We start from the raw sequence: 24,673 nt of genomic DNA, 5'->3' as shown, positions 1-24,673 counted from the left end.
AGGATCTTCTACCAGTATTCTCTCTACATGTCAGGTGTTGATGGCAGGGCAGCTGAAGAGAGTTCATCCATGGACCAGAAAGGCTTTCTAGATTTTAGGCGAAGACTAGGTGAATTTATGAGAGTCTGGTGCAGGGGCAGGAGTAGGTTGTTCATTGCTTTATTAAATTCTTTAATCGAGGCATGTTTTCTCCATATGTTTGGTGGAGCAATGTTAGATAGAACAGGTAGCCAGCAGAGAGGGGTGCTTCTCACTGTCCCCCTAATTGTGTGCACTTCTTTCCCAGACAGGAGCACAATATTCTGCTGCAGAGAACGCGAGGGCTAGTGCAGACGACCTTAGGACTTCTGCACCACAACCTCAGATTGTTCCAGCAAGCCCTGAAATGATATTGTTTCTCGTTTTAATTTTGTTGGGCAGGTTGGTGATGTGCCTTTTATAGGTTAGGCTTCTGTCCAGGCTCACTCCAAGGTATTTTGGGTGAGGCTCGTGTTCTACTATTTTTCCACAGAAAGAAAGGTTGAGGTGTCGATTCGCCTCTGCATTGTTCTGGTGAAATACTGCAGACACAGTTTTTGTTGGATTTGGCTTCAAGTACCACTGTTTGAAGTACTCTTCCAGGATGTTCAGGTCTGTGTTAAAGGTTGATTGATGTAGGATTGCTAGGTCATCAGCGTACATATACTTGCTTGAGCTGGTATGTGGTAAGTCATATATGTAGATATTAAAGAGTAAAGGGGATAACACAGAGTCCTGTGGGAGACCGTTGTGAAGGAATCTGGGCCTGCTCTTTTTTCTGCCAATATGGACCCGGATTTTTCTGTTCAAGAGAATGGATTCAAAAAGTTCGAAAGTTTTTTTGCACCTTATATTTCCTAGCTTTAGGAGGAGGCCCCCTGATCCAGACTGTGTCATAAGCTGATGTTAGGTCAATGAAAGTGGCTCTGGATTTAAGTTTCTTCTGGAAGCCTGCTTCAATCTGTGTTGTCAGGGCCAAGACCTGATCACAGCAACTTCTTCCTGGACTGAAGCCAGCTTGTTCAATTGGGAGTGCTCTTTTGATGAGTGGTGAAATTCTTTCAAAGAGCTTAAAGGTGGAGCAAAGCAGGGAGATAGGTCATAGATTTTTGACATCATTTGGATCTTTACCTGGTTTGGTTGGGCACGGTAATTATTTTGGCTTCCGACCACAGATTTAGTAGTTTTCCAGTCATTATAATTTTTGAGAAAAGGGCGGCCAGCCATATTTGGCCTTGTTGACCGAGATGTTTTAGAAACTCTGGGATGATACCATCCACTCACATAAAGCCTTGCCATTCTTGGTGAGTTTTAAGGCTACCTGTACTTCTTCCCGAGATACTGGGTGTACAAGTTCAGGAAGCTCGGGCCCATTTTCAGGATTTGTCTGATGGAAGATTGCACAGTAATTTTCCTGATAGAGCTGGGATGTATCTTGGAGGTTTTCAATAAATCATTAGCCATTTATTGAAATTAATGATTAGCCATTTTGAAAAAGTCATTTTCAAACTAATACTAAAGTATTAAGTGAAAACTATTATTATGAAGAAAGATAGAGCCCAAAAGGCTGTTTAGGATTTAGCTTAGTATTTGTACTTTACTCATTACTTAAAGAAATCTCCAGCATCTCGCTAGTAATTTTATTAAAATGTAAGTTTTTGACGAGGTTGCTGAGTTGTATAGTATTTACTTTGCATGTTCATTTTTGTATTATCTTGCCAAAATTCAATAGTAAATAGAATGATGCTTGAAATAAGCACAATACTGTTTATTTTGCCCTGTTCAGTATAGTTTACCTCCCAATTTGAGATTTTTTCTGATTTATTTTTCTAAAGAATGCTTAAAATCAGTGAACCTTTCTTTTTGCACAGAGCTTTTGAGTTTCTATGGAGTATCTGATATCTTTCATTCAGATACACCATATTTTATTTATTTTTTTAATTAGGTGAATTATTAAGGGGTCTTATTAAAAAAAATTGAAAAGAAATTGGATTAATTAAATATGCAGTAGCAAACAAATTAATCTGAACAATCCAAATTTTCATTAAGTTTTGGGTTTGGTTTTTGTTTCCGTTTGCAATAATTTGGGTTTTGGTTTTAGTTTACTATCTTGATTGAACACTGCCTTGTTTTAACTGTCTGTATGATGTTTACTAATAGTGTAAACAAGTTGATATTTGTAGTGTTTTATTCATTTTGTGTAGCTATAAAATGGATACATCTCCAAGAAAGTATTTGCGAATATGTACTTTTTCTCAGCACACATCCATGACTCAAAGACAAATTGCCAATGAGTGTGGAGTTGGTTAATGGTACTATTAATGTGATTTTAAAGAGGTTTAGGGAGACAGGTACCTTTTCTCCTGACAGAAAAGGAAACTGTGGGTGAGAAAGGAAAACTACACTTACTCAAGATTATTTACTAGTTAGGAAAAGCAAAATGAATCCAAGATTGCCTGCTGTAGACTTAAATATAGACTTGGCAGCTAGTGGGATTAATGTTTGACATGACAGTCCATTGAAGATTGTTGGAAGCAAGGTGGACTGCCCACAGACCAAAAAAGAAGTGATGAGAGCCATTTCTTTGTCCAAAGAGAGTAAGTATCCTATGTTCGTAAATCAGCGGCTGAGAAGACTTCTCCTGCCCACCTTAAATAAGCTCCTAAACAACCAGCTAAAAAGATGTTCTGAGGTTGTTTTACACATGACGGTCCAGGATCACTTGTGCCTGTTGACGGTATGATGAAAAGTGACCAATACATAAAAATATTGAAGAAAAGAGTGATCCCACAGATCCAGAAAGACAAAGAACTCATCTTCCAACAGGATCTTGTTCCATGCTACACGTCAACAAAAGTGATACATTTCCTCAAAAATCACAACATTCCATTGCTTCAGTGGCCAGCTAACTCTCCTGACATTAACCCAATAGAAAATTTGTGGGCCACAGTGACAAAGAGATTTGGAAAATTAAATTGTGATTCAAAGGATAACTTAATACAATCCATTATAAAAGTATGGTATCAAGATGCTGAAATAAGACAAATGTGTTCTATATTGATAGAGTCCATGCCTAATTGAATTAATGAACTTATTAGGAACACATAATTAATAATTTATAGTTGGAGTTTAATTTTAGTACTTATTTTCTTGCAAAATTAAAATGTTTCTTTAAAATGTGAGTGTTCAGATTAATTTGTTCAATACTGTATATTCCCCACCTCATTTACAGTTATGCAATGGTTTCTTTTAATATTGTCACAAAACCTAATTTAACATTATAAATAAACTCACTTTTATTACGAAGAGAATCAAAAATTATGATTGATTTTACAAAGTGTTGTTAAAATAATTTGTAACTAATTCATTTTGTAAGATATTGCTAACTTAGCAATATTTCATAATGGCAATGGGTTCCAGTACCATTTTGACTGAAGAAAAGGTTATAGGAATGTATTTGGAGACAGATTTATCTGAAAGTATTTATTTGTTTCAAATGGCATATGACTACCAAAAGATAATATAGATGAAGGCTTTGAATATTGTTGTTTGTTGTAAGAGGAATAATACTGTAGCTCAAAGTTGGAAAGAGCAAATTTTTGTACTATCTTTGATCTAGTGTTTGTTTCCTGTCAACAGATGAAGCAAAGATGGAATATTTTAATTTAAGAAGAAAGTGGCAATTTTCTTCTAAATTGTGTTCTTCATGAGAGTGTGTTTATAGAATTACAGAATATGGAAGACAAGAAGAAAACTATTCAAACTAAGAAATGAACTCAAATTTGTTCAGCAAACTGCAAAGTTAGCACTTTACTCTTAGTATTTCTCCTCATGTTAAACTTTTTGGAATAGGGTTATTTTCCTGAGAATTATTTGTAATGAAAATATAGAGATTCTTTATTCTGGATTCAATCCACTACTTCCTCATCCCCAAGAAACCTAGATGACCAGACCTGAGCACAGTAATCCACATCTGGATTACTGTGCTCAGGTCTGGTTATCATTCCTCTTTATAAATTCCTTTATAAAGAGGAATGATAACCTTCTTATCTCTGTTTATTAGTGTGTTCTTCAATAACTAAGTAATCCTGTGAGCTACCTGGCTACTTTAGCAATATGCTGTCTATACTTCAGCAATCTATTACTACTACCCTAAATCCCTGGCCTCATCAATTTCCTAGAGTACAGTACCCTCAATGTGGTACACAGCTTATAATCTTTGTGCCCAAAATGCATAGAAATTTATACTTTTCCACATTATACTGACATCCATTATGTTTTGCCCAATACTGTCACAGCCTATTTAAATCATCCTGCAAGCTCTTTACATCATCTTGATTAACTGTTACTCTACCCAAATTTGCATCATCAGTAAACAACTAAATATCTCCCTTCAAATCATTTATGTACAAATGAAACAGCAGTGGTCCAAGCACAGAGCCCTGCAGAACACTGCTGGTCATGTGCCTTCTTTGGGATTCTGCCCCTCCATTAACTATTTTTAGGTAGTTAATGGAGGGGCAGTTAATGCAACATTCTCATTTGTTGCAGTGTGTGTAACAGAGTTCCATGAGGCATCCTGTCAAAGTAAATTCAGTGGTATCATCATGTAGCAATTCCCTTTATCCAACTTAGTTGTCACCCTATTATGAAAAGTTAGTAGATTACCAAGGCATGACTGACCCTTCACAAAGCCATGCTACTTCTCATAGAGTATCATATTCTTATCCACCCATTTCTGAATTCTCTTCTTGACTAACTTTTCCAATACTTTTACCACCACTCCTGAGATACTGGTTGGTCTATAATTTGCTGTCAGGCTTAGATCCTCCTTTATGCAAAGGAATTATTTTGTCCTCCTTCCACTCTCTTGGGACTTTGCCAAAGCTGAGACTCAGTCAAAGGCATCACCAGTTCTCCTGCATGTTCTCGAAAAAACACGAGCTGATATCCCTTTCAATCTGACAGCTGTATTTGCAATCAAATTCTGAAATATAGTAAGTACTTCCCATTCTTCAGTCTCTGTCCTCACATCAGTGCCTGTCATCTCTGTCATAACAATATCTTAATATCAGTAGCTCAACAATTTTGTCTGCCTCTGCTACCTCTCTACCATCTGCACTCATTAAAGTTATCCTTCTGTAGTCATTATTCCTCCTACTTGCAACATAACGAAAAAACATTGGGATTTCTTTTCACCTGTTTGACTAATTTCTTCCCATAATGTGAATTTTCCTTCCTTACCATGGTCATCTTTCTCCTTATATACCCTCCACAACATTTTCTTTGTTCATAGCTCATGCTTAATGATACTACTCATCCATCTAACTCTTGTTATAAGATCAGAAGATCCTATAACATACCATCAGGAGGCTTAATGGAAATTTACCACATAACAAACTTTGATCCTTACAAATTCTCAGTTCCTGAATGCAAGAACTGATTAGTTTCTTCCAATAAACTCAGTGTAATTCCCCCCAACCACCACCATATATTATATGCACAAAACCTCAAGGCCTCAGTGAAACATGTCCCATTCTTGCTAAATTAACGTGCATTGATTAGCAAGAAGGTTGAAAGTTGTATCAAGTTTTTATGCTTGGTTACAAAGTAAATTATAACAGGCAAATTGTTCTTGTTTTTATTCTTCATGTAAGCATGAGTATGGAGGCAGATGATTTTATATTAAATTGCCCTACAATCTTGTAGTCTGTTCAAGCAAGTGAGCTCAGAACGACAATATTCACAAATAGCATCAGTCAACTGTAATAAAGTTTCCCTATTTAATCAGCCACAGATTACTTTGATATTTAAAATTTGAATCAGTCTGAGAGATGTGGTACATAATAATGCCACATAATTTTGAATAAATTAATAACACTTTTCCTCTCATAAACAAGAAACATCAAGTGAATTATATATATATACAGGGTGATTATATTTTATTTTATTTTGTGACACCTCCAAGGAGTCCCAAGACTCATGAAGGAAGGACACCTACTTTACAGCTCCACTAACTATATCAAACTTCTACTACCATCATCATCTACATCAACGACATCTACTGCCCACCACCACTAGTATGTTTTTGTCTGTAAATTGCATGTGTTCAAGAGCCTATTTGTCTGTATGTGGGACGAAAAACCCCTGCTATCTCCGCATGAGATCAGCTAACTCACCTTCAATTGAAAAAAATCCATATAAAGATTCCTCCCGTCATGACAAGAATTGAACTTAGGCCTTTTCTAATTGAGAGGTGCAACGTATCATCGTTCTTCCAACTGCGCTACAGAGGTGCTTCAGCATGGACCAACTAATTTCTCAATTATTACTATTTATTGAGAAAAAGTGATTATAATTAAAGTTCACATTTTGAAAGGCTGTAACTGGATAACTACTCAGTGGAATGATTTAATATTTAACATCATGGGTGTAGCAATGGAATTTTATTTTGTGTAAAACCCAATGTTACACAAGTCGCCACTAGGGCAATACATGGCACTGCAATATATGTAAATTACATATGATATGTCAGGTATGCAGCAATATACTGCAACCATACCATTTATGCAAATGACAAATGTCCCCAATGACGATTACTTCAAAAGAAGCTTCTATAAAAGCAGGTAACTGCGGAATGTGTCAGTTCATTGTCTATGAGCAGACAACGTGTTAAAGCACAACGTTACCATTACCAAAGGATTGCGCACTTCTCATGAAGTTATTTTAACAAAATAACAGCTGTGCCTTGACAGCACACATTGCAAAAGTTCAGAACATTAAAGGGATTAAAAACAGGTCCTATGACGGTAACAAATGGTTTGCGCAAAATGATCTGGAAATTTGAAGAGACAGGTTCCTTAGATGTCAAACCTGGCAAAGAACAGAAGCCCATCAAATGGTAGACAGTGGAGGAAGCAGTCACAACGTTAGAAGAAGAAAAGACGGCAAATATAGGAAGCAGCAGTGTGCAGCATATTGCAAGGTTTACAAATTGTAAGGCAAATTCTGTGATGCCATCCTCACAAGATTTCCCACATTCAGCAATTATTTAATCCTCCTGACTGAAACATCTGTCCTGCAGTTTCTTGCTCGAACTGAACTGGACAATGACTGGCCATGAACATTTTCTAGACCGACAAAGCTCACTTCCATCTGGACGGTGCTGTGAACATACACACAACTGCAGAATTTGGGTAACCACAACTCATATGTCGTGTAATAGATTCCTCTTCATTCCCCTAGGTCACTGTTTGGTGCGGTTTTACAGCGGAATTCGTTATCGGACCATCTTTTTTCAAGGAGCTTGGTCCTACTGGTCTCGTTACCTGCACTGCTAATGGCAAGTAATGTGCATTTTAACCAATCAGATGATTCTAACACCTCAACAGTGTACCTCCTCACATTGCCACCATTGAGTAGTTGCTTCAGAAACATTTTACTGAAGACAGAATCATCAGCTGCCATTTTTCGTATGTGGCCAGCATACTTGCCAGATCTGAATCCCTCTGACTTTTGGCTGTGAAGACATCTCAAAGATATTGTCTATCGTGGACACATAGCCAACTTAGTGGACCAAAAGACCACCATTATATACCATATCCAAAACATTTCAAGTGAAACTCTATGTCCTGTGGTCGAGGATGCGATTTTGTCGTTTCAGCATGTTGCCAACAATAGAGGATAGCATATCAAACATGTCGTTGTGTAATCACACAACGCGCTGTGTGTACCCTACGTTTTGTGACATTTTGAATTGCCCACTACAGCACTGCAGTGCAATATATCGTCCCAGTGGCAACTTTTAGAACTAAAGTTGGTTTTTGCACAAAATAAAATTCTATTGCTGCATGCATCATTATATTAAATCATTCCCTGAGTAGTTAACCAATTACAGCCTTTCAAAATGTGAACCTTAATTATAATCACACCTCCCCTAACACACACACACAAACCATACAAAAAATAGCTAATTTTATAGTTTGCTTATGGACAGTTCGAATCAATTGCAATTTGTCATGCTTCAAATGACCAAATAAGTGAGGATTTACTAACAGCACATGTAGTTAAAACGCGCTGTGTGTACCCTACGTTTTGTGACATTTTGAATTGCTCACTATAGCACTGCAATATATCGTCCCAGTGGTAACTTTTAGAACTAAAGTTGGTTTTTGCACAAAATAAAATTCTATTGCTGCATGCATCATTATATTAAATATTAAATTGTTCCCTGAGTAGTTAACCAATTACAGCCTTTCAAAATGTGAACCTTAATTATAATTACCCCTCCCCCAACACACACACAAACCATACAAAAAAAATAGCTAATTTTATAGTTTGCTTATGGACAGTGTTCAAATCAATTGCAATTTATCATGCTTCAAGTGACCAAATAAGTGATGATTTACTAACAGCACATGTAGCTAGGAATTAAAATACAAAAACAAATGATGCAGTTTTTATAGTAGCCATTAGTAATAACAATCATAATAGTATCAATTAAAAAATATACATCACCTGTAAAAATTCCAATGTATAACTAGAAGCTTTATGCGGTATATGAATGATCCACACATCTGGCAAAACAATAAACGTGTAACTGTAAAAAGCAGAAAATATTTATACTTATTTGATATTGTTGCATTACAAAAGAAGAAACAAAAATGATTTAACCACTACCACACAAATAACAATTCTCGAGAGAATTTTGTATTTTTAAATTGAAGCAATACTGTTTTAAGGTGTATTCTGCAAAACATGCTGAAACACATATTAGATTGCTTTTATCAATCTATTCATCTGTACACAAGTTATTCCAGGACTTTGGCTGGATGATTTTATTGAAATTTAGAGGAACCCTTACAAAAATTTGTCAAGCCATTCCAATTTTTATTTTAATGTATTATGTGCAACAATGCCCCTAATTAGGTTGTTTAATTTAAGTATCAGAATGATGTATTCTGCAAAGTTTTGCAGCATTTGGATACTAATTTTGATCACTCTGTATGTTAATAAAAGGATTTTATAGAATAAAGCTGAAGAAATTTTTCAATACATGACTTCATGAGAAAGAACAAAGGATTATTCCTGGGTGGTGTAAAGATGTAATTAGGAAGAACTTCAGGACTAAATTTTTTGCATGGGAAGTTGTGAATGACTGGAATGGGTTGCCAAAGGTGGTTGTGAGTGTTCTGGCAGTAAAGGAGTTTGAGGAGAGATATGGTAAATACTGTGGCTAGTGTTAGTATGAAAACTCTCATTGTGGGAGTTTTCAGATTCCATGGAGATGCAGTTTGCAGGGACACAAAGAGGCAAAGCATGGCACAATTACATATCACAATACCTCTACTCTGGCTGGATAGTCTTTCATTGTTTCTAAATAAGTGATTAATGCAGAAAAAAAAATCTGTTTTAATCCTATGTATTTTAGTCATAAAAGTCTCAGACACTATTCATTTTTGGTTTTGAGTGGATTACCGTGTCTTTGGATGCTGACTGCAAATAAATTTTCACGTGATTTGTAATTGTTTAATTTAACACTGCTGCATGGACTTTATTTGTACTATCCAAACTATTGCAGGATCTAAACATAATGCATAGACAGCGAATTCTCTCACTGTATTTACATATTGCTAAGGACAATATGCCTAATAGTCAATGTAATCCAGATAATAATAATTCTGTTCTTCCTAGCAAATCAATGTTCATGTCACCAATTTGATAATATTAGCATAACCATGCAGAATGCTATCCAATTCTTGGTAGAAGTCATAAGAGAAAGATCGATAAACAGCCATTATGTAATAATTGTATTTCTCCAAGTATATGTGTTGACATTCAACCTGCTTTCATTACTGTACTATTACGATGCGATGATTCATTTACAGATCTTTACACAGAGACCATTAATTCCTCAGATCTCTTATAATCCCCATGTATATTTTTTTGTATGTCAGCAAAGGTTGGTCGATCTGCTACTAATAGCTCATGCAAAAAGTTAAGCAAGTCTGAGCATGGTTAGTAGTTGGAAGGACCAATTGTTTGATGCTGATGGCACTCTGCTGAGGACTGGCCATTCTCACAGGGTTAACTTTGGCCTGTCAGACCTATGTACCCTCGAGGGCATGTGGGGTTATGAAAATTTTTTTTTTTTTATAACTTAAAGGTAAGGTGGCAAGATATTCTAGAGGTGGTTGAAGAAGCTCAAAAATGGAGGAAAGAGTGCTGTAAAAGAAATTAGAGATGATAAAGGTGACATGAAACTGGAGAAAAAGATATCCTGGAAGTATGGAGTAATTACTTTGAAAAATTTCTAAACGAAACAAGCAGTGATAGCACAGTGGTAAAAACACTCAACAGGCATGCAGTCAGGAATATATTCAAAGGCCTGAAATGTGGAAAGGCAGCTGGAGTAGATAGGCTTCCTTCTGAACAATGGCTGCACTGCATAGTTCAGAAGGAAGGCCTGGACAGAGGGACGAATTCCGGATGATTGGAGTACAGCTCTCATAGTACCCATATATAAAAAGGGAAATAAAACTGAATGTGAGAATCAGAAACACGTAGCAGAGGTATTTCTCTACTATGTGTTTCTGATAAGATATATGCAGGTATACTTGAGAAATGGTTGAGAAAGACTGTGGAAGAAAAACTTGGTGAAGAACAAGCTGGATTCAAGCCAAATAGAGGTTGTCATAATCAGATTTTCACTTTACGACAAATAGTTGAGAAATCATGGGAATATAACAAAGTTCTGTAATTAAGTTTTGTAGATCTGGAAAAGGCATATGACAAGGTACTAAGAGAAAAGCTATTCAAAACACTACAGTTATATGGTGTCAACGATGCATTATATAAAGCGATATTTAGTCTTTGAGTTGTAAGTCAGCAGTTAGAATTGAAGGAAGTACAGAAAGATGGTTTAATGTAAAATCTGGTGTCAGAGAAAGATGTACATTATCCCCTCTGTTATTCATTATCTATATAGATTACATTATGAAGGAAAGTGGTATTAAATCTGATATCAAAATTGGAGATGTTAATGTCAGCTCTTTGCTTTATGCAGATGATGTTATACTTCTAAATAAATCTGCTACCAGTTTGCAAGATTCCCTAACTAAATTGAATAACTGTTGTAATAGATATGGTATGAAGTTCAGCAATAACAAGACAAAGACAATGAAAATAGGCAGAAGCATTGAAAATATCAACTGCATTGTGAGTGGAGAACATATAGAACAAGTAAAACATTTCAGCTACTTAGGCACAATTTTTAGTGAAGATAGTAAATTAATTATGGAAATAGACAACAGAATCAACAAAACTGGTATGGTAGGAAGTCAAACTGAACAAATTTATATGGAATAAGAGAGAAATTAGTCAAAACACTAAATTAGCTATATACAAGAGTGTTCAAACCAATATTAACTTATGGATCTGAGAGCTGGGTCAAGTGTTTTACTTCTGACCCAGCTCTCAGATCCATAAGTTAATAAAATGATATTGACCAAAGATTAGAGACTGCAGATATGAGAGTCCTGAGAAAGATTAAGGGCATGAACAGATGGCATCAATGGCAATATCATATTAAAACCGAGTCAAGTGTTTTACTTCTGACCCAGCTCTCAGATCCATAAGTTAATAAAATGATATTGACCAAAGATTAGAGACTGCAGATATGAGAGTCCTGAGAAAGATTAAGGGCATGAACAGATGGCATCAATGGCAATATCATATTAAAACCGAGGATATTAGTCTAGAACTTGACATTGTCAGCATCCAGGAATGCGTTAGCAGAGCTAAAAAGGTGGTATGGTCACTTAAACAGAATGGAAGAGGAAAGATTAGCAAAACAAGTGTTCTCTGCCAGGGTGGCAGGAAAAAAAACCAGAGGAAGACCAACATATATGTTGATTGATACGATAAAAAGTGCCTTAGAAGATAGAAATATAAGATCTGATAAAGCTGGAGACTTGACAGGTAACAGACTGATTTGGAGGGAAATTGTAGATAAAAAGTGCCTTAGAAGATAGAAATATAAGATCTGATAAAGCTGGAGACTTGACAGGTAACAGACTGATTTGGAGGGAAATTGTAGATAGGAAGTTAGTAATGATGTAAATTTTTCATGTAGTATGATCATATCCTGTACTTGATGGTACATGGCAGGAATTTGATGACGAGGTAAGTTACAGTCTCTTAAATCCATATTTCTATCTTGCCTCCACTTGGTGCACTCTGGCTAATGCTAAATGAGCTAGAGCGATTGCTGGCAGGTAGACCTATCTTAACAATCTCTTGAATATAGACACATAAAATCACAAGCTATACAATCACCAAAGAGTTCTTTTCAGGACCACAAGAAAAGAAAACTGGGTGCTAATTTCTGGATTTGCCAACTCAACATTGAAGTAATCAGCTTTGCTAAAAGTCAATATCTCTCAAAAATCCTTAGAGAAAATGATATAGACATAACTGTCATTCAAGAGACACACAGACAATGAGCAATTGAAATCTAGAGAGGAAAAATTGCAGGGTATGATATACTAGGAACTACTTATCACGAAGCTCATGACTGAAACTTGCTTATGCAATAATATAGAGAATGCTCACTTAATATCAGCACACATTAATCAGAATATACACACTATCCCAGCAAGAATTGAAGATCTCACAGTTGTTAACATCTATAAGCCTTCCGCCTTCCCTGATAGGATGGCCACCTGAAGTAATTTGCAAATTGGAGATGTTAATCTCAGCTCTTTACTTTATGATGATGTTATACTTTTAAATAAATCTAGTACAAGTCTGCAAAATTCTCTGACTAAATTGAATAACTGTTGTAATAGAAGAGAAATGTTGGAATAAGAGAGAAATTAGTCAAAATATTAATTAGCTGTATACAAGACTGTGTTCAAACCAATTTTAACTTATGGATCTGAGAGCTGGGTTAGAAATAAATCACTCGACTAAGACTAGAGCCTGCATATACGAGAGTCCTGAGAAAGATTAGGGGCGTGAACATATGGCATCAATGGCAATACCTTATTAAAAACGAGAATATTAGGAAAGAAATTGACATTGTTAGCATCCAGGAATGTGTTAGTAGAGCTAATCTCAGGTAGTATGCACTTAAACAGAATGGGAGAGGAAAGATTAGCAAAACAAGTGTTCTCTGCCAGGTTGGCAGGAAAAAGATCAAGAAGAAGAAGACCAAGATATAGATGGATTGATCAGTAAAAAGTGCCTTAAAAGAGAAATATAAGATCTGATAATGTTGGAGTCTTGACAGGTAAGAGATTGATTTAGAGGAAAACTGCAGATAGGAAGTTAGTAATGATGTAAATTTTTCATGTAGTACTATCATATCCTGTACACCCTTTGAGAGTAGTAATCATCATTTTTTATAGCTATCATCATTAGGAATTTGATGTTGATAGCTATTTACATAGGGGATTTTAACAGCCATTACCCCCTGTGGAATTACAATAATAATGATGGAAATGGTGAAGCATTAACAAACTGGGCTGAGCAAAACAATCTTAGCCTAATATTTGATGCAGAGGACAGAGGAATCTTTAAGGCTGCAGCATGGAAGAGGGAATACAACACAGACCTCTGCTTTGTTACCCAAAATTTGCAAAATCAGCCACTAAACACAACAAGATGAGTGCTTGATGATTTTCCACACAGCCAACATCACCCAGTATTCCTACTTCTACCAGTATTGGTAGAAGTAGGAATACCAATAATATGGTCCATTACATGACCAAGATGGAATTTTAGGAAAGTGAATTGGCAGGATTTTCACAAGAACTGGATAAAATAGTAAGATGGATACCATCTGTGAGTGAAAACTACAACAGATTTATTGGAGCAGTCATATCAACAGCGAAGAATTATATTCCAAGGGGTTTCCAAAAGGAATACATACCTGGCTGGAATAAAGACTGTGAAGAGCTATACCAAGTCTATTTAGAATCTGGTGACTGCAATATAGCTGAAAAATTAATCCAGAAGCTCGATAACGAGCACAGAGAAAAATGGATAAAAACTACAGAGGACTTAGGCTTTAAAAAATCAATTAGAAAAGCATGGAGCCTATTAAAGAAGTTAGGTGGAGGTAACCCAATCACTCGTAAAGATTCTTTGGTGACACCAGATCAAATTGCCTGTCAAATAACCTCGCTGTCTAAAGCCCCCCCGAGATCATCAACACACACGGTAGGTTAAAAGATCACTCAGAAACCTTATGACAAAGTGCAGCTGATAGTTCCCAATTTTCAAGAGAAAATATCACAGACGAAATAACCGAGGCTTGAAAGGAGATTAAAACTGGCAAAGCATCAGGCTTTGATGGTATTCATCCTGAATTCTTGGTTAACTATGGAAAAAATGCTTGTCAATGGCTAACAAGATTCTTTTCTCACAATTTAAGGACAAGAAACATTCCGACAGACTTTAAGAGAACCAAAATAATAGCCATATTAAAACCCAACATGCCTCCAAATCAATCAGAGAGCTATCGCCAGATAGCTCTATGATTGAGAGAACTATGCACTCCTCAGTTGCTGTTATAAGCTCCTCGAAACACTCCTCTTTAACAGAATTGGGCCAAAAATATCTGAAGTTATCCCTGTTGAGCAAACAGGCTTTAGGGCTCAACGTAGTTGTTTGGACCAAATACTAAGCCTTATGACCCATATCGAGGCAGGCTTTCAGAGATATTTGAAAACTTCTGTTGTGTTTGTGATGCCATATACAAAATGGTATAGAAAGAGGGGTTGCTATACAAGCTGATACAAGTCATACCATGCCAATCCATCATACGACTTACTGGGAACATCTTTCTGACAGGTTCTTTCATGTGGTACTGGAAAACAAAATGAGCAAACTGAGACAGCTGAACAATGGGTTCCTGCAAGGCTCAGTATTAGCACCACTCTTATTCAACTTATATACATCTAATCTACTGACAACTAGGTCAAGAAAATTTGCTCATGCTGATGATATAGCCCTCGCCACCCAACATAAGAACATAGAAGTAACTGAAGATATTCTCAACAAATGACCTTAGAACCATTGGGGAATACTTTCATAAATGGAGACTAACACCAAACCTCAATAAGACCGAGGTTAGCTCTTTTCACTTAAACACCAAATTGGAAACTCCAGGTCAGCTTTAACAACACAATGCTGTGGCACCAAGATTTCCCTAAATATCTGGGTGATACCTTGGATAGAACACTATCTTTCAAAAGACATCTGGAGAATATCTCTTTAAAGATCAGAACCTATAATAACATCATAAAAACTGTGTGGTTCTACATGGGGTTTATTACACTGCAATGCTCCATGTTGGGCCTAGTCTACTCTGCAGCAGAATACTTTCACCAATATGACTAAACAGTCCTCATATCAAGAAAATTGACTTGCAAATAAATGCAGCAATGAGGTCAATAACAGGCTGTGTCAAATACAGTCCCTCTACCGGCTTCCAACTTTGAGCAGCATTGCACCACCGAACCTGAGCAGACAAGATGCTCTCATAAAAGTACAACAAAATAAACAGCAATCCCCTGTTACCAATACATGAAGACCTCCCACATATAAGTATAAATCGCCTTAAATCTCAACGGTCTCCACTAATACTGGCTGAAAAATTAGTAAATAGCAATTTCAATGTTAATTCGAAATGGCTAGAAACTTGGAAAGAAAAACAAGTATATCCTTCCCAACAAAATCTGAAAGGGATTGAGTTTCCACATCATCTATGGATCAAATAGGATATGCACAGGACATGGTATCTGCACAGACAGCTTACACAAGTGGGGAAGATCATCTACACCCCAATGTGACTGTGGGGGTCACAATGGGCCAGATGGTTTGGTTTATGACTGTCTCTTTTTTATCGTGTACACAAATACGTATTTATATATTTTGATATCGTGTCTTTTTTTTATTATTATGCCATACTATAAATAATAAATAAATTCTAAAAAGATTAAGATATCTACATTATATTCTAAGTTGTTTAAATATTAACTCTAAATGTTCCATTTTCCAATCATAAAGAGTGCTTGTGAACATGCTTGTTTCCAGCAGTTTCAATTTGGTGGAAATACTCTCTGATTTACTTTTCTATATCTTGTCCATTATTTGTAGGTTACCTTTCACTTTTGTCATCCAAGATCTTATCTCTTTTTAACAGTGTGACTTGTGCATCATGTTGCTTCCTAGGTACATTGAAGCTCCTAATCTCTTTCAGCTCATGCCCACTGACCTTTGATTTTTCATCCTTTTTTCTCCAAATATTATTTTGTTCATTATCAACACATCTCTTCCCTTCTTCACTGTTCTTTCTAGTTCATGTTCTGTCATGTGTCTCTTGTCTGGATTACTTGTGTTTCTCCACAGTTTCTCATAATAACCTCTACATTATCACTGATGTTCTATTGGGTTGGCAAATAAGTTCATTCGGTTTTTCAGAGTGGAATGAAACACATTTTATTTAATATATATAATACATACTAGTCAGTTATATATTGATCCTCTTTATCAATGACCTCATGCCACCTGTCCACCAACTTCATTATGCCGCATTCATAAAACTTCTGAGGTTTACTGGTGAAAAACTGATCCACGTGTCTTTTGACAGCCTCCTTTCCCGTTCAGAGAATTCTGCAATGATCAGAATTTCCTCGGAAGGTGCCAGGTCCGATGAATATGGAGGATGCGGCAAAACATCCCAGCCAAGATGTAACAATTTACTCTGGGTTGTTAACGATGTGTGGGGTCTGGCATTATCATGGTGAAAGACAACTCCTTTCCGATTTGCCAATTCAGGACGTTTTGTGCTAATTACACGGGCCAGTCGCATTAACTGTGAGCAGTAGACAGTTGAATCAATCGTTCTGCCTGACGGTAACACCTCGTAGTGGACAACACGTTTATAATCCCACCACACAGAGAGCATGATCTTCTTTGGGTGCAATCCAGCTTTCGAGATTGTTTGCAGCAGTTCACTCTCTTGTGCCCCCATGATCTTTTACGTACCACGTTATTGTACATGATGCAATTTTCCTCTCTTGTAATCATCCGCTTCAAAAATGGGCAGTTTTCTTGCAGCGAATCACAGATGGATATGCAAGCAGTCATATTGGCCTCGGTCAATTCATATGGCACCCAAATATTGAGTTTTGAAATATATCCCAGCTTGTGCAAATGGTTTTCAATGCTTGTATGGGATATGTTCAGTACTGCAGCAATCTTCCGCACTGCTTGTGATGGATTTTTGTCGACGATATCCTTCACAACACTCAAATCAGCCTCGGTTGGGCGACTGGTGCATCACTGATGTCGAAATATCCAGAACGGAATTTGGCAAACCACTTTTGGCATACGTGTTCTGTTAAGGCACCATCCCCATATACACTGCATATTTTTTTATAGGCCTCCACAGCTCGTTTGCCTTTTTTGAAATAAAAAATGCAAAATATGCCGGTAATGTATGTTATTTCCTTCCATTTCTAAAAATATGTTACACACACGCAACTGAAGTAGGCCGAACAAAAATTCTCTGAAAGGTTATGCGAAATGTCACCTTTCAACTGCACAATAGCGTTGTGCAGTAGCACAACAATAGCGACAGGTGAAGTGGCGTAAACTTGTACTAATGTATAAACCGAACGAACTTATTTGCCAACCCAATACAATAAACATATCAGGCTTCTGTCCACTCCATAAGATTTGGGTATAGCCCATGTCACATTCTGAAAGTCGACAAAGCAGGCATGAATATTTTTAAGTGCTTTCTCCACAGTTAATCTTAACATTAATATTTGGTGCACAGCACTCTGTCTCTTCTGAATCCTGCTTACTTATCTTCTATTAGTTTCCTTATTCTTCATAAGTACTCAATTCTTAGAAGTGTAGAAAAACAAATATCAAAGGTATGTATAAAAGCAGATGTAAAGGTATAAAAATATTAAAATACATAAAACGTACATAAAGCTGAGGTTTTTTCCTCTTTTTTTTTTAAACATTTACAATAACTTAAACTAAAAGGTATATAATTTTTATAGGGTGCTAAAGATTCATGCTCTGTAAAAACTTAAAAACTAGGTTGACTGTTGATGAGTCTGATAATCCGCCTAAATGTGTAGGGCTCAGACAGATTATAAAAGTGGCTAAAATAATGACTGTACTCAATTGGAGGTCAACTAAACATGCATGATGGCTAGTCCAGAGTCACAAAACTCACACATGTCATTACTCCTCCTCAGAAAGAAGGAAGGAGTGGGTGAGATGACTATGACCTATAAAGGGCAAAGCAAGAACAACTTCCTCTGTTCGAACCCTAAGCAAGCTAGACAGCCATAATTTAATTTTAGGCTTAATTGATAGAGCTTATTATTACTCTCTCTGTTCCAAAATAGCTACCACTGGAATAAGAGTTTTTGTTCAGTAATCTGCTGTGTGTGGTATACAGGCAAACGGTGGATGTTTGAGAAATAAGCTGGCCTTGCTGCAGTATCCCTTGTTTCCCCCTTAATCTCAACATGGCTTGGAATCCAACAGAAGCATACATCAAAATGTAGCTTACACAACTGAAAGAGCAGGTGTTGAATTCAAGAGAGCACTGGATGTTGCTATAGCTCTGGATTTCCTCCTTGCCTGAAGAGAACTTTGAGAGTCTGAATATATTATACACCTTTGGTAGAGGTGGAATCTGATGCATTTTAGTGCAAATTCTATTGCATATAGCTCTAGGTATGCAATAGAATTTGCAATTGCAGGACTTAGTGGGTCCTGCGATTTTGAGCTGTCTGTGTAGACAGGCACAAAATCAGAGTATTCAGTTCTATGAGCTTCAAAAAGCCACTGGTAGACAATGTTGTGTCCCTCTTTCTTAAATTTTATTGATATATGTACTATACGCTGGGTCCTTCCTAAGGAGTCACGTGGTATACCTCTAAAACACAAAGGAATTGCCTCAGGGTCAAGCCAAAACCAGCATGGCAAAGGCTTTGAAATCTCACTTCTCTTAAAGCATTAGGAATATTTATATTTTTATGCTGCGCCACCTAAGCTATTAGATTAAGTTAAACATGTCTAAATCAAGAAGTGATCTCAAAGGTGTGCTATAATGACTACAGATTTGCAATCGTGACCAATAACAATCTATTTTCTCCTGCTTAGATTCTTATCTTTTTGCAAGTGGTGCATCGAATTCTAATACTCAGACACTCGAATTAAAGATAGCAACGGTTTATTTGACACATTAATACAATTTACAATACAAAGAAACTCAATCCAAAACTTCAATGTTAACCAGAGAAAATTATAGGTATCCTTATTAAGTAAGGACATCAAGAACAACATCAATATGTTATTTCACAAACTGACAAAACTTGACTGCAATATTCACATTAATCTTCATATCACATTACTCTGACTAAACCTTCTTAATACTTTCAAAAACATACACATTAGTTTAACCGTATAGGAGTCACCTCACTATGCGTTCTAATATTAAGGTGCTACAGTCCTGTCTTAATTATATGAAAATCCTCAATTCTCAATTTCCCTTAATCTCATTTATAACATCTTAATTTTCTTATACACATTACATAGACAAAGAATTTTCAACGTTACTTTACATACTGGTTCTTCATACTTATTCCTTTAACTTCTGACTGCCGTTCTCTGATTGATTTCTTTCAGATTCATTTAGTCGGTGCTATGGCATGGATTTCTCCGGTCAAAGACAAGTCCACACAATCCCAGCATAACTAGCCCACTCCAGATATAACGATGGCGTAAGGCGATTCTGCTTCCATGAGGCCTGTTGCCTAGATGCTGAGCCCTTTCCACGGATTGCCCTTCAGTCGAACGGAGATGTGTGTTCTTTCATCGTACGATTAGGAGCACGTAATCCTTCCAGCTCGTAAGCGGCATATCCTATTACCGCCCTCGGGATTCCTAACAGAAGTCTTCGCTGATCCTTCGTCCGAGCACTCCTAGACAGAGACGCTCCTCCGTGCAACCATCTACCCACCAGAATACGAGACTCCCAGCCAAGAGAGAAGAGAAAAAAGCCTTGTGTGTGTGGGGGGGGGGGGGGATTCCTAACTCTTTTATATCATCTCCACTATTGGCAATCACCGTAACTCACCCAACCTGTGTAATTTCTCCCACGTGGGTCTCGTTTCGTATGTTTTTTCTGACCACTCGTTTTTGCACATGCTGTGGGTGTGCGACTGCCTGGGGGCAACCTTTCTTTCCATCGGCGTGCCCATGCACTCTGAACTTTTGTTCACAGCAGCTTAATGCAAGTCACACTAAAAAACAATGTATTATAATTCTAACAAAATATTATTAACTTATAACGTATCACTAGCATTATACAATCAAGTAAGTATTCCTTCCTTGAAATATTCACAACCTTTTTTCTTTATAATATTGTAATCTATATTTTACCAGTTTCATACAGCACATACCTAGAAGCAAGCATATTCCCTACAAGGCTTTCCTTGTTAAACGATGATAAAATTAGAATTCTTAGGAATCTCAATTTATCAAAGTTTAACAACGACAGCATGGATGGAAATTTTCGGTAGCCTGCTGAAAGAAAAGCTGCATGCTGGCATCTATGACTGCCATGGTAGAAGTGAGTTTGGTGGTATCTGAGCTATGTTGTCTACCACTATTTCTAGAGCTTGTATCTGCAAACCAAAATGTTTTATGGCAGTCTGTTGAGTGTCGTAGAGATTTTCCCATTGTGACTGAAAGATAGTTGGACATATGGGGTGCTCTAGCAGGAATTTTATTTTAGTTACACATAGCAGCCAGCTGTTGGCACAGAAGTGACAAAGATGGTTTATTTGCATTGATGTGCAGACTAGGAATAGGTGATATGCAAAATGCTCCAGTTGCAATTCTGATTGCATGATGGTGAATAGGGTATAACCATTTCAGTTCTATTACTCTCCCTAGCAGGAGCATTGACTTTGGATCCATAGTCAAGTTTTTATCTTATCAATGCTCTGTACAAACAGTGTAAGGAACATCTGTCAGCACCCCAGCAGGTGGAAGATAGGGTGCATAGAAAGTTCATTGTTTTATAGCACTTGTCTTGTAACTGATGTATGTGAGAGAGAAAAATTAAGTTTACTGTCAAATATCAGTCCCAAAAACTTGGCTTATAATGCAGCTGGGATTAGTGATTGTATTAGTTGGAGTTCTGGGATCAAAATGAAAACCACGTCTATGGCAAAAGTACAGGCAAACTGTCCTGCTATGAAAATCTGAAACCATTTGCAAGTGTCCATTTCGAGAAATGATCAATGGCCCTCATATTACATGAGTGACAGACGATGCTGAAGGCATCCATATATACACCCTCTGTCCAAAAAGAAACCGAACTTTGCGAAAATAGAAGAAACCAGTGGCGCCACCTGTTTTATCCTTTTGATGTCAAAAGTGGCAACCCTCATTAGTGTTGTGTCAACTGTTTATGACATTTGTTTCATTAGAAGCCGAGTTATAGTGCCAAGAGTGACAGTGTGTTTTGACGAACAGTTGGTCGTCATGATATTCATGCTGTACGCTACGAATTCTTGCTATCAATCACTTCAAAACTTCAAGATAAAACTCACCATTGACCATTTGGCCAGGTGGAACGAATTCTTTGTGGATAATGCCCTTGGAATTGTAGAAAGAAATCAGCATTGTCTTTACTTTTGACTTCTCCAAGCAACTTTTTTTCAGATGCCCCTGTTCTGGTGGTCTCCACTCAGCACTCTGGTGCTTTGTTTCGGGCTTATACTCAAAACACCATGTTTTGTCACCAGTAACAATCGTTTCAAGGAAGTCTGAGTCCTTACAAGCAGTTTTAATGAGGTTCCTTGCAGTGTTCAATTTGATACATTTTTTGGTCATCAGTCAACTCGTGGGGAAAAATCGCGAATTCAATTTACGAAGGCCCAAACTCTCGGTTAAAATGTTGTGCACAGTTGATTTTGGAATCCTCAATTCATCTTCAATCAATCTCATGGACGATTTCGGGTTTTCTTTGATGAAATCACACTTTTTGGATGTTAATTTCACTCAGTCCAGTTTTTGGACAGCCCAGCTATTTGTCGTCCTCAAGCATCTCATGACTATTTGAAATTGCTTAAACCATTTGTAAACTTGAGTACAGGATAAGCATTCATCACTGTATGCTTTTTGAAGCATTTCAGTAAAACTTTAACTAAGTTTAACACAAAAGTCAATTGCAGCTCTCTGTTTGAAACTCATTTTCCAACAGTTCGTCAAAACACACTGTCATTCTTGGCACTATAACTCAGCTTCTAATGAAACAAATGTAATAAACAATTGACACAACACTAATGAAGGTTGTGGCTTTCCGCAACAAAAAGATACAACAGGTGGCACCACTAGTTTCTTTTATTTTCGAAAAGTTCGGTTTCTTTTTGGACAGAGGGTGTATATATAGGGTATTACCTACTGTTGGAGGAAATGGACAAAAGAGTACTGTAAAAGGAATCAGAGATGAGAAAGGTGAAAAATCTAGATATTCTAGATATCAGGAATAAGTACTTTGAAAGGTTGCAAAATGAAACAAGACATGTTAGACCATTCATATTCAAGGGGATGCATCGAGGAGTGTGCACATCCATAATACAGGTAGAAAAAAGTCAACAAAAAATTTCAAATATGGAAAAGCAACAGGAGTAGATGATATCTCATGAGAAATGCTTAAATATGGTAGTATAAAAATTTTACAGTTGCTACCCTGCATAATTCAGAAGTCATAGTCAGAAGGTCAAATTCTAGATGATTAGAGCAGAGCTCTCATAACACCTATCTGTAACAACTGACATAGAAATGAATGAGAAATTACAGAGAAATTTCCTTACTGAGTTTTCCAGGTAAGATTTAGCATATTTGAGCATACATGAGGCTAAGAAAAATTGCAGAAAGGAAACTTGGAAAAGAAAAAGGTTCAGGTCAAACAGAGGTTGTCAAGATTAGATTTTTACTGGAGAAATATTTGAGGATCATGAGAATAAAATAAGGATTTGCATTTGTTTTATAGGTCAGGATAAAGTATATGACAAGATGCTAAGAGAAAAGTACATAGTCTAGACCTGAGTTGTAAGTCAGCTATTTGAAATGAAGGATAAAGGAGGACTGATGTCAAAATAAGTGCGAGACCAAGGTGTAAGCTATTTTCACTGTTATTCATCATCAACATGGATGACATTATGAAGGAAAATGGCATCAGAACTGATATAAAAATAAGAGATATTCAAATCAGTTTACTTTATGCAGATGATGTTATACTCTTAAAAAAATCCAGCACACATCTTCTGATTCCCTAATCAAATTAACTGCTGTAATAAATTTGGTATAAAAATCATCAATAAAAAAAAAACAGACTATGAAATAAGCAAGAACAATGAAACATCAGTTGCATCTTGAATGTGAAACTTCCAGAACAAGTTATGAAACTTTTACTGAGTATATGGTACTAAAAGTGAAGAGAAATTCTATGTATTCTATATTGCATTCACTAACTCTGTAAATCATTGCTCATCAATTAAAATCAGTCACGATCATGCTTCATAACTGTTAAATCAAAAGTTAGTAAAATCCTTTATTTCTTTCAAAGTGACCGGATCACATAAAATGATAGTTCAAATCCTATCTTGTAAAATCATAAAATGGTTTTCATATGAAGATAACTGAGTTTTCTTAATCAGAAAAATAGGGTTGCTTTTTCTGGAAAATTAGATACAAGAATTTCTGAATGCTTTGATATTCTATATGAAAATATGATTATCTTCTACTGTGAGATTACTGCAACCACTTCAGGAACCCCCCCCCTTTTTTTTTTTAAACAATGACAAGTGAATTGGCCCCATAATAAACATAATGCAGAAGTGTCATGGGGAATTACTACCTTGAAAATATCCACAACAGACGTATCTTTTATTTTCTTTATATTGCACACTTTAATTGAAATAGTGTATTGCATCATTCATTAATTATTTTTACAGATATACAAAGGTAAATGTTCCACAGTTTCCAAGTAGCTTTACTCTTAATGTTAATATCCTAGTAGCACAGCAACAGATATCAATGTCGTGGAAGCATTTCATTACCCAAATTAGGGGGTGCTAACCCCGAATGTGGTTTTTGGTATATAGCCAAAAACCCACATTTGAACTCCAGAGCAAAGTTTTCTCCTTTCATTTCCTTCTTCTAGCATAAACAGTAAGTGATACCTTCTTTACTCATTCTTTGTGATGGGCATCATGAAGATGTCCCAATATTTCTTCTTTTGAGGATAGGCATTAACATGGTTAGTCCACATAATTTGATCTTCTAAAATACTAGAAGTTCACACCTAATGGTAATGAATTTACAGGCTTTTATCAAGCAGGCAAGTTAAATATAATTTGAAAATATGTATCATAGGATTAATCATAAGTGATGTAACTTGAATTCTGCAGAATTAATCATAAGAGAATTTGAAGTTTGTAGATTTAATCATAATAGGTATAACTCAGATGCTTGTTATTGTTATTTAAGCATTTATAGCTTGATTTTTTATATAAGGTATTTTTAAACTAAGAATGTCTTT

The 24,673-nt window shown here is 36.4% G+C and overlaps 1 protein-coding gene across 1 annotated transcript in view; it reads right to left on the bottom strand.

The window, feature by feature from the left end:
• The window catches only part of LOC150093672 (uncharacterized), a 175,272-nt gene that overhangs the window by 2,828 nt on the left and 147,771 nt on the right, over positions 1-24,673 (bottom strand). The window contains exon 13 of the mRNA XM_090412714.1: positions 8,536-8,617. Coding sequence (XP_090268840.1) covers positions 8,536-8,617 — 82 coding nt within the window. The remainder of the gene's footprint in view (positions 1-8,535; positions 8,618-24,673) is intronic.

The sequence above is a fragment of the Typopeltis vanoorti genome, chromosome 23, assembly GCF_054136105.1.
Source record: "Typopeltis vanoorti isolate ZY-2024b chromosome 23, IOZ_Tvanoo_1.0, whole genome shotgun sequence".
NCBI classification, from domain to species: domain Eukaryota; kingdom Metazoa; phylum Arthropoda; class Arachnida; order Uropygi; family Thelyphonidae; genus Typopeltis; species Typopeltis vanoorti.
Note: the sequence above shows the minus strand (reverse complement) of the source record. Positions and strands in the feature narration are given on the sequence as shown.